The 11,931-nt window shown below is 45.5% G+C and overlaps 1 protein-coding gene across 1 annotated transcript in view; it reads left to right on the plus strand.

Annotated features, from left to right (window-relative positions):
• Positions 1-11,931, plus strand: part of LOC126536626 (glutamate receptor U1-like) — a 25,659-nt gene extending 13,728 nt beyond the window's left edge. Inside the window, exons 4-8 of the mRNA XM_050183657.1 lie at positions 1,118-1,279; positions 1,449-1,608; positions 3,402-3,628; positions 9,809-10,098; positions 11,637-11,931. Coding sequence (XP_050039614.1) covers positions 1,118-1,279; positions 1,449-1,608; positions 3,402-3,628; positions 9,809-10,098; positions 11,637-11,931 — 1,134 coding nt within the window. The remainder of the gene's footprint in view (positions 1-1,117; positions 1,280-1,448; positions 1,609-3,401; positions 3,629-9,808; positions 10,099-11,636) is intronic.

Consider the following 11,931-nt stretch of genomic DNA (forward strand, 5'->3'; position numbering starts at 1 on the left):
ACATTATATATATATATATATATATATATATATATATATATATATATATATATATATATATATATATATATATATATATATATATATATATCCAAATGAGGTCGCCGTGGCTAGGATTTGTTCCCGCGACCTCGCGCTTAGAAGCGCAACACCACAGCCGCTATACCACCACGGCGGGTATATCTGTAGCAATGATATATAACAGTTATCCGAAACGTTTCTCAGTAACGTGTCAGTCATGGTGAGTTTAGTGGTGTTTATTTTTACATTATCATAGTCCCAGTTTACCAGTTACCAGGAATGCGTAACACCTGTGAGGGTCTCGCTATATGAAAACTCGAAAGGGCATAGTAAAAATAGAAGAAAAAAAAACACGTCAGTACCTGACTGCTGAATGCTGCGTGACGTGCTGTAGAAAACAAAACAAACGTGTTCTCTGTTTTCCACGTATAAGAAAACGTGAACGAAGCTGGAGGGCCTCACTGTTTGAAATATGTGCAGCTTTCCGCATATTTAACTATATCACGCGAGCACAATATGACATGAGCGTGTGCCGTATAGTAGATGGCGCTTGCACTGGAAAGTTGCGCCTCCGCATACTTCCGCCGGTCTCGCAAATATCGTCGTTATAGGGCGCTGAAATAGCGTGCGGTCGACGCTCGCTCGATATATTTAAAATGCGGGAGGCTGTACGGAATGTTCACCATTCGAATTGCCGTGAAAGTATCATGCACCAGAAAGAGGCATTCCTGGCGATGTTGAGTAGATTGATGACAACTTGGTAGTATTCTGACCAACAAGCGTCATCGTTCCTACATAATTCCCTGTTACCCCTATAGCAAGAAACACGACAGAACATGTACACTCGAGGTTATGCTTTACTTCAGAGGCGAAACACCTGTGGCCAGTATTCACAAAACTTTTGTTACCTGACTGGCGTCCACCACCGTTCGTCGCCACTGCAATCGTCTGGTTATAGCGCCGATCGCTGTCCTCATTAGCCAGCGCCCTAACTGCTCTTACGTAACTGAGGCCTTGTAAACGTGTCATTCACTAAAGTAACGAAGCAAGGAGAAACCAAAATGCACACTCTCAGATTGATCTTTTTTTTTTTCAGGAAAGCGACATTGCGGCGGGTCCCTTCGTATTGACGGCGAGTACGGCCGCCACTTTCCCGAATAGTTTCTCTTACTTGGTGGAGACCTTTAACTTCTTGTGCGGCATCGAGCATCCTTTTACCACTGAAATATTCACCAAAATTTCAACGTTTGACATTCAGGTAAGCCCAAATTTTTCCCAAGCTTGTATTGATAAACTAACCACGGTAGCAAAAATAACCGAGCATTATCATGAATGTATGCTGTTGAAGTTAGAGTGTAACAAACGTTTCTTATGGTCTCACTTTTAGCCTAAGGCGCGCCATATGAAGGGCAATTTTGTCTGCGCAGATGTGGATTGTGATGTTCCTGTGCATGATTCTCCTTGCCTACATCAGTCTCCACCTGCTGTCCGTAAAGAATGGCAACGGGCGTGCCCTCGGGTATCTGGAGCGATTCATCGAGTGGACCGATATGTTCTTCCTCTACTTTTCTGGTCTTATGCAGAGAGGTAACGTGTCATTTTCCTCGCCAGAGCTCAGCCGTTTCATTTTATCTTAACAGCGCTGGCAACACTCACTTCCGAGTAAGAGAATATTTATGACACCTAACGACGACGGAAATGGGCCCCGTCAGCGGCACAGGGTGTCTTAAAGTTATCAACTGTTTCGCTTCTGTTTTCAGATGCGCACATGACATTACAACGCTGTTACGCAGGTTATTACGCTTACACATACACTTTGCCTCCTTCAATGACGTTCTTGACATGTAAAAACAAACTAGAGAAAGAAGTCACAGTTTTGCCCGAAAGGCGAAGCATTGACTGCGACAGCAAATAAGTGGACAGCTTTACGAAGTAAGGATAGTAGTTTTATCGGCCATATAAGCCAGTAAACATAGGCGCACTAACTAAATTAACGAGCATGGTGTCATGTACGCATAAGCAAACATGAACACATGTCGATGACCGCGGAAACTGGCTGTCAAAGCGCTGGAGTGCGGAAGTGCGGCAGCAGCCGCGAGCGAATTGACCTTTGGGCTGCCTCTCACATCAACGCGAACTAAGCCGCCGAAACACAGAGCATGGCGGACTCAGTCCCGCGCAGATACCTTTCAAAATACAGCGGCCCGGGCGGGCGCGCGCGGGCGCTCGGTACGCCCAGAGTAGAGAACACACCCCCCCTCCCTACCCTTTCCCCGGAACCTTGCGAGCAAAAGAAATGGGCGCGCTTCCTATCCGCTTTCCTCCTTTGCGTGCGCGAGATTAAGCCGCGATCGCCGGCTCCCCCTAGCACACTTTCACTCGCACGTACAGCATACGGCACTCGGCGACAATTTGACCGCCCTTGGACATTATACGGAACCTCACGGCGTCGCCGACGCCGACGGCAAAGATGCGCTTAAAGTGTCCATACAATTGCTGTCTCAATAAAACTGATTATCACGTTTACGAGAAGGCACATACAAGGGGTTACCTCTGACCCCGCATAGGTAATGCACCCACATGATAAGTTCGTTGCCTGCTGACTGGGCACATTTCACCCTTTTTCTGTTTGCGGAAAGACACGGCATCAGCCCGCTATTCGTTAATCCGTCTATCCCCACTCGTCAGGCGCAGGAACTGTTTACTTCCGTCGTGTCCCACGCCTCAAAGACAACGTGTCCCAACGGCCATAAAGGAGAGTGGAAGTACTTAGCAGCGTAAAATTACGGAGGTATATTAAAGCGAAGCTTTGTTTTAATTTGATCATTCGGTATGTGCAGTGGGCTTGTGCCCGTACCTGACCACAGTAGGTGAATGGGTGCGTGCCTCTTTGACACAAGGTGGACGGTACCCTTAAGTTTAGCTAGATAAGTGCCGTACTTTTCGATGCGTACACTTGTCATCAGCCTTTTTCAACCTACAAGTATCCTACATCGTCTTCCTGGTGCATGAACATTGCATGAGGTTGCACGTTGCATACGATGAAGGTGAACAGTGTTGTACGCTCTTCTCTTAGCTGTATAGCATTTAATTAACCGCTTCACCAAATCATAGCTTCACACGGATCCCAACATGCGTTGGACCTGCGGGATTTTTCTCCTGTGAATGTGAGAGCTCAGAGATTGGTCACTTAATACAGATTTGATAGACGTAACCGTTGCGCGCAGCTACCACGCATAGCAAAGCCTGCAAGAAGAGCGTCCAGCTTAACTCTCGCATAAGAATGTGGTGAAGAAGTAGGAGAAATATTTCTCCAGTGCGAACGAGTCCTGTTTGTGTTCTGTTGTATGAGTTTCACGCGCGCGTCACACCTTGCGCAGCCACCTCACATCGCGAGGGCTACAACAAGAGCGCCCCATTCCGTGCCCTGCTGTGGCTGTGGCTGGTGTGCAGCTTCTTCGTGATGAACTTCTTCACGGCCAACATGAGCGCCAGCCTGATGGTGAAGACCGAGGCGCCGCGCATACGCACCGTCGAAGACGTGCTCCGGACGCCCGACAAACGCGTCCTGCTCTTCGCGGACAGCGGGTTCACTGATTTATTCATGGTATGCGCATGCTGCTAGTACCTGAGATCCGTCTTGCGGCAAGTGTGTGCGTATTAACTGCAAACGTTACTCACTGAAAGACACTCAAGCTGTGTGAGGAGCAGGGCGCAAAGATCAGGACAGAAGAAGAACACAAACGACAGGACCGCCGCCACTGGCAAGCTGAGACGGCGATCAAGGCGCCGGTCCTGTCGTTTGTGTTCTTCTGTCCTGATCTTTGCGCCCTTCTCTTTACACATTCAAGCATGAAGCAACTAGCCCAAGCAAGAGTTTTACTCAAACGGGACCTTGTGCAGCATGAGTACAAATGTGAAGTGACCAATGTGAAGTGGCACCTGCAAGCAAGGCTGCACCATACATCCTGCTCATAATCCACTGTGCAGTATTCTAAAAAAAATTCACTGAAAACAGGACGTACATTAGCAGCTGTGGGCAGGACAGTGCAGATGTATTTGCGATAAAGGCGCCCTTTTTAAATAATGGAAATAGTTGCTTGCTGTGAAGACAGAACATTTTAATGTGCAATGTCTATGAACTTTTGTAACATTGGTAGGGAAAGCCACTTTGCAGTTCTTTAGTTAGTTGCCAGATATTAACATGTTATGGTCCAATCAAAACGTCGCGAGCAAGCGTTGCTTGGAAACGAAAACTTGGTTCCCTGTCACATTGCTCGCGACCATGCGCTGAAGCTTCGTAACCGACAAATATTACAATATAAGTAAAATATTAGAAGGAATCATATAATAATAATGAGGACACACAAGATATGACGTGTGTGTGTGGGGGGGGGGGGGGGGGCGAAAGGCATAGTGCCTGCAAAGATGTAGATTCATTACTTTTGATGTAGAAATAACAGAATGTAGACATAAGCGGCAAAGCCAGGTCATCCTCTTTAAAGTACCCTGCAGGTATGGAAACAAGGGCTGAGGACAGTGTCATCATCAGTAATCTACATACAATAAATAAGGACTAGTCTGAATAAAGCAGAAATAAGTACTCACAAGATAAAACACATTTTCACTTGCGAGAGCAAGTTACACTTAGTGTTTGAACTCGTCAGCGAACACTCTTGTTTGAAGATTCTTGTGCGTCATATGGGCCTTCGAAATGCGTGCTCAGACGTTTACTTGCGAGAGTAAGTTCTACTTGGTATTTGCACTCGTTTGCGTCATTTTGTCAGAAGCGCGTTGTCTGCCATATGTTTAATCACACAGAAAAAAAAGGCGGTACAAAACGGCAAGACGTGCTCTGAAATCTCGGAGGCAATAACCGTCATTCGTCGAGTCCATGCTAGATGGAGCCACAATAGCGCGCAACAGAAAACGCGTTTACCAAGGCGCTAAGTACATATGCCTTGCTAGTGCTAATTGGCCAATATGCACCTGTATTGGCGATTGCTGAGCAAGAGCATGTAAATACGTCCCCGGAACTGTGTGAAAAAGGGAGGTCTGTACTTGCTATCGCAAATTATTTTAGTGACTGTTTAATGCAATATATACTTTCTTCACCTGTCTTGGTAACCATACATTGATTATGTTAATAATGCTAACCGAGTGATTTGGTACCTGCGCCGTAACTTTTCAATGGCCCCTTATTCTCTTAAACACCTTCTTTATAAAACTTTCGTTCGTTCCAAACTAGAATATGCATGAGCCGTGTGGGATCCATTTACTGCAAGTCTTATTAGTCACCTTGGAGCTGTAAAAAATCGTAGCGCACGCTTCATTTTCCCTAACTGCTCCTATCTTTCCATTGCTTCATCTATAAAAGCAGCGTTACGGCTTCCGTCCCTTTCCACATGCAGGAAAATAGCACGTCTCTCCTTATTTCGTAAGATTTACTACCATAACCCTCATCTTAAGCAAGAATTACTCGCCCATCCTTCAGTCATGTCATCTCCTATCGACCATCGTTATAAAGTGTTTGTTCCTCATTGTCACACTAACCAACACTTTCATTCTTTCCTTCCTCAAACTTTCAATGATAGCAACCACTTGCCCACATCCATTGTACCTATCACGGATCCCAGTGATTTTAAAATGCACTTGAATATGTCACCCAATATTTGCATTGTGCTTTTTGGTATTTATTGTTACCACTCCCTTCTGTAACGCTCTATGGGCCCTGAAGGTACTAAAATAAAGATGCAAAAAATATTACCTCACATATGTACTAAGTAAACACCAAGACACGGTCGAAATTCGCATCGCCAAGAAGTTTCGTCAAATAACATGAAACAATACTCCAATATTGCGGCAACTGGTTTGCAGATTTAGTGAATGTAGTTTATAGCTGTTTATATCCTTGTTATATTTCTCCAGATAGCGTGACAGAATTTAAGACAAAGTAGCGTCACGCAGCACTACCGCCACGCAGCACAACAGCTCTCAGGATGATTTCGTTGCAGTAGCCCTGACTAACAATACTGAAATAATAACGGTACGTATTACTAACATACAAAGTCTGAACGTACATTAAAATATATACATTATGCATAGACTACACGTTTATGGTATCTAATATGCATCTACCGCATTTTACAGTATGTAACCCGCGTACTCGCACAAGCCGCTCCCCTAATTACAATACCGGGTAGAAAAAACAAAGACATCCGTGTGTATAAGCCACACAGAACAACGCTGCACACAAAATAACTGCGTACAACAATGATCAAATTCTAAATAAAATAATAATAAAACGGACTCGCGGATGCATGATTTTTTTGCACATCGCATCTATGGCCATCGTCTCTGTTTCCCACCTCTTTGGCGACACTGTTAATCTTCTGCTACGCTGTAAAGGACTTCCGTCGAGACGCAGCGCTCGCGATCCGAGTTCTGTGTCGCCGGCGCCGCGTGCGCTATTCGCTAACTGCTAACTCATCGAAAATGCAAAATGGCCGTCCGAAGATAGAAGGAGAATGGAAGGGGAGCTTCAACACAGGGGTTCGGGGTTTCCTGGAAGCCATAGAGTTTCTCACTATAACACCTAGAAGGAAATCTGGCGCCACCGTCTATGGGAGTTTCTTAAGGGGGCACCGTGCCGTAATGGGAATGACGGTATATGTGTCTGCGAGGCTCGCGTTGGCTGGTGTTGTAAGAGGCTTCGTCTAAAACGTGGATATGGCTACACAAATAACGCGTTCTCAAAGTAAAATCTTCATAAGATGTTTCCATTCACGCATATTACATCTTTACTCACCTACAATGCATGACCAAGCGAAGAAAAGCAAGAACAGACGACCAACTGTTTCAAAGCGAGCGCGAACCTTGTCGTCTGTCCTCCAACTTTAGCGGCCCGCTGATACTTTTTACGTAACATATAGTCGTACACGCAATAACAAGTTCTCATAGTTAAACAAAACATGTTTTCGCGTAATAATAAAGCCAAAACAGCTTTTCACGTGCTGTTTTAGTAGAAAATGAATCATTGTGACAGACGGAAAGGTACTTGCCAAGCGCGTCTTCAAGGTGTCCTGTCTCTCTGAGAACGATGCCAATCCGAAGACACAATATACCGGCATTCCCAGCAGCATCAGATTTCCCCCTAGGTAATGTAGTGAGAAACTCTATGCTGGAAGCTAACGAAACTTTAAATGGCGTAAAACTTTGCCTTTAGATGTGGCTTCACAGCAGCGCGCACTACGCTAACGGGAAGCCACATCTCAAGGCGAAATTTTCATATAATTTGCACCCTGGCTTTACCGTGCGGGTTACACGCGAAAATATGTGGTATTTACTTTCGGTAGCATCCGACCTTTCTTGCTTTTTTTTTCTTTTTTGTTTATAAGCGAAAACAAAGGTTAGTTGATCGAATTCACACAAGGGCAGCTGACAATGAGTTTTTCGGCGACGACTGTATCCTACTCGAGAGAGGATAATTTTTGTTGCTCAATATCCATCGTAGTGGCGGGCATCAGAATTCTTGAGATAGTCGACCGTGCAGTAATTATTTACTATTTTTGTAACCAACATTTTATCTAATAACTAGCGCACCAATTGCAAATAAAACCGGTCAGTGTTGTTAAATAAAAATGGACTGAGAGTCACGATAATCGCTGCAGTAGTGCAACAGTACATGTCGTTGGGCGAGTCGGTCGTACATTGTTAAGCAAGGCGCTACGCAATACAAACATGAACGATAAACGATAAAAGCACGAGGACTGCGGATGGACTGCACAAGGATTGTGGACGCTGTCGTGGCGCTTGATAGCTTGCGCAGTTCCTTCAATATACATCACTGCGCGGAGCCGAAAAAGGGCCGCCAGGGCTCGAAAGGACTATTGTTATCGATAATTCGACTTACCGCCTGACAGAAATCACAAGGTTGGGTACATATGGTTCACTGCTATGCGAACCTTCCAAAGAAGTGCTTAACGTTCACTCTAACCGCCAAACAGCAATAACGTGATTTATTTGTCGAATTTTCAATAGTTTGACGGCTTTCTATTCAACATCAAATAAGTTTTCGCGTGGGAGTAGGTATTTTGCTCATCTGTAGTGCTACCGCACAGTTCATCTGTTGTTGCATTTTCCAGATCAGGGGTTCTTTTCCTGTGGTCCGTAAAACAACATATTAACTGCGTTCTGCTGTATCTCAAAACTGGCGGAAGTATCAGTATGTTTACACTGTGGACATGCCTTAAAGGCTAATCGGCTTTGAGAAATTCTGCAGTCGCAACGCATGATCTAAAGCGATTACCCACAATGTTTTGAATAACGGTCTTACCGGTGATCATCCTACCAGTTTTAATGCCCACGACTGCTATAAAATGTGCTGTTTTTGGAAGTTTTATTAGGTTATTCTATATTCAATAGCCGGGGATACTTGTTGTCGAAGCACCTATGGCAAGAGAAACATTATTCTCACTGTGGTCTTCCTCACTTGAAAACGGGGACACCTCCTCAACAACTAGGCGCATATGCATTACCAAAAAGTTCCCACTTTCTTATGCCTCCTGAGTGAATTGTGTTTTACTGAAGTTGTGTCCCAGTTTTGGATTATTGTAGGTTTTGTTTTATTGCTCAGAGACATTTATTGAAACAGTTCATGTATGCTTTGGCGGCTTTGTACTCCCTCTCCTGTTTGGACCTTAATTGGACCGCAGTATGTGCTAAACAAAAAAAATTAAAACTATAACATTGGACGAGTGGGCCATCCAAAAGAATGCAAATAGTCTATTCAACAAACCTTTTATTAAAGAACGCAGTGCGTCAGACAATAGTCTGCTAAGAGGAGAGGCCAGCGATGCTTCCAGCTGATGTAATATTTGCGCGCATCCAAACCAAGAGTCGACGGACACAGCTTCAAGAAGCTCAGAGTGCAAAGCTCAGTAATGTCGGCCGTCCGCTAACCGGGAACTGTCCTCTCATGCTCGGAAGAGAGTCTCCCTGACAACCGTCTCGTGTCTACTGGAATAGCGACCGACAACGCAAACATTCGTACGTTTTCGTCTGCCCATTGTTCTAATTTAAAATGGCGATATAACTGACAAGACGTAGTGTTCTTCGACCGCCGTCTCGGTAGCACGCAAGGCGTAATGTTCAAGAGGACGGGGCTTTGTTGGTAAGACATGTTACAGAAGGTTCAAGTCCAATGAAGACATGGACGAAGTGTGTGGGTGCGCACAAGCGCATGTGTGATCAGTTCTACCGTGTCCTTTGTTGCAGATGAATATGCTTTATCGTGTAATATTGTTTAATGCCAGGTTAACCGTACGACTGGTGGTACTGATAAAGATTATTGAGCGTAAAACGAAGACGAGTATCGAATTATAAACAAGAAGGCTAACGTTCTTGTTTGTACGCACGGATTTATCCGACTAAGTGCAAATAAAACCACACGTGAACTCAAGGAACCATTTCATATCACTGGGGAAGATCAAGATTGCGTTAGTCAGACGACGGTATGTTTTCATGGCAACTGAAACAACTTTTGCACCGCTTTATCTTAACGAAACGATGTTTTCATTGGTACGCAAATATAAAAGCAGATGCAAGAGCTTAAAATAATATAGTTCAAAGTGAGCGGTTGTCCCGTTTACTGGCATCGATCTCGATTTTCTTCAATTCGCGCTCGTTGATGTTCATCAATACAATACAAATCGCTAGCGCAAACAACGCGTAATCCAGAGTGACGGTATAGCACGCGTGGTCAGTGAATTATCTTCGTTGGCCGCAGTACTCGGAGCTGGAGTCATACCGCGACCTGTACAGCCAGATCAGGCGCACAGGCGGCGAGATACACCCCACCAAGGTGTTCACCGAGAACAACATGCGGCAAGTGCTGAAGCAAAAGTCGGTGATCCTGCAAGAGAAGCTCACGCTCGACGACCAGGTGGGCCGCCAATGTCGCCGTCTCGTCGGCCAGGGATACTTCTACTTCAGCGAACAGTCCCTGTCCACGCTTCCCATCAGCTGGTACGCAAGAGCCGACCTCGACCCGTTGATCAGGGACGAGCTCTACACAAGGTGCGCACGTGAGCCCTCGGTATATGCACCTGTCGCGCTCGCGAGATTCGGCACGTATACGCAGGGATTAACCCTCGATGTGGTATAGTACGACAACTGTCGTTACGAACGCGGTTGTCTTTCCCCATGCTGGCTGTCAGAGAGATATCGTGGTGGAGCGCTCCGAGTTAATTCTGGACACTCGGGGTCCCTTGATGCCCCCCTAACTCGCAGTGCACGAGCGTCTTTGCGTTTCACCTCATCTTACAATGCACTCGCCATGGTATGGGAATCGAATTCACACTCTTGTGCTCGTCACTAAAACCCAATAGCCGATCAGTCACCACTGCGGGCTTATCTTTCTGTACTGTACACTCTAGGTTCTGCTCTTGTGAAGCACAACTTAGTAAGGCGTCTTTTGTTTTGTTTTTTATATCATACAAAATTTTCAAAAATGGCCTGTTGCAGAGTGCGTAATTGTAGTCCTTGAGCAGAATTATTCGAAGCGGCGGACATAACTCGCACGAGCAATTGAAATACATAATCAACTAATTAACAAAATTCCGCTATTTACCATCTTAATTATTTACCTTTCAGTACATATTAACATTCGCGAATTTTAGCCGGTGCGTTTGCTAAGCATACGCACTTGGAACGCATTTTAAGGATCACACAGGTTTCGAGAAATGACCGTGAAACTTGCGGTAAAAACGCGCTATTGTTCCAGTTACCTTTTAAACAAACCGTCATTTTACGCATTGAAGCACAAAAATAACTGGAACTTCCATGTATGTCGTCGCACAATTTGGGAATGAATATGTCGAAACTGGCGTCATCATTAATATTCATTCCAAAGGGATACGCCTTGCGAACTCACTGGCTGCAATAGGCTAATTGCAATGTGTGCCGTACAGTAATTAATTAAAAAGCTAATTAATTAATGTTGCTTTCGATTTCTCGTGTAAGTAATGTACGCTTCTGTGTATTCAAGCTTATGGACTAGAATTATGCTGCCTGCCACAGGTGATTTTTGAAAATTCTGTATGGTACTAAAACTAACATCCTGTATAATAAATAACCGGGTCCTCTAAGTCATTCGGAGATCGCACTGGTGTTTGTCGGCAGTATGCGGTAGGAGAGAGGGAAGATGCGTCTCAATCCAGCGTGCTCCGTGGTGCACTCGGATAAAATGAGAAACATAGAGCACTACTTAAAGACAAAGCATTTTGGAACTGTGTGAGCCGTTTGCAGAACATAGCTCAGCTTGTCCGTCGACGCTTGAAGCCGTTTCCAGGACCAGCCCGACTCTCGCACTTATTGCTCAGTAACGGGCACAACTAAAGGCAATCGTTCTCTCTCTCTCTCTCTCTCTCTCTCTCTCTCTCTCTCTCTCTCTCTCTCTCTCTCTCTCTCTTTCTTTTATTTGTTTAGCATTACACGGCTTGTAAGCGCAGCCTTCACCTGCTCGCTACAGCCGTATGTGGCACCAGTGCTTTTTGTTTTGCTTTTGCTTTGCTGCAGCAGGAACCGTAACGGCGGTGACCTGCTTGTGCGCGCAGGCTCATGTGGTATGCGGACACCGGACTCCTGGCCAAGTTGCGTGAGGAGACCTCCCCGCTGGGGGAAGAGTGCCTGCTGCGCATGAGCGACAAATCGGACCTTGAGCACCGCACTCTGCTTCTCGACGATGTCCAGCCGATGTTCCTGCTGGCGCTCCTGCTGCTGCAGTTTGCCACCGTAGTGTTCCTGGCAGAGCTGCTAATCGCGGCCGTTAGCAAGAGACGCCAAGGACCCCCGCGTCACCGCCTATTTGTAGACCGCCGCCGTGTGCTCCAGGATCGGCGTGCTCGTTAA

The sequence above is a fragment of the Dermacentor andersoni genome, chromosome 4, assembly GCF_023375885.2.
Source record: "Dermacentor andersoni chromosome 4, qqDerAnde1_hic_scaffold, whole genome shotgun sequence".
Lineage (NCBI taxonomy): Eukaryota > Metazoa > Arthropoda > Arachnida > Ixodida > Ixodidae > Dermacentor > Dermacentor andersoni.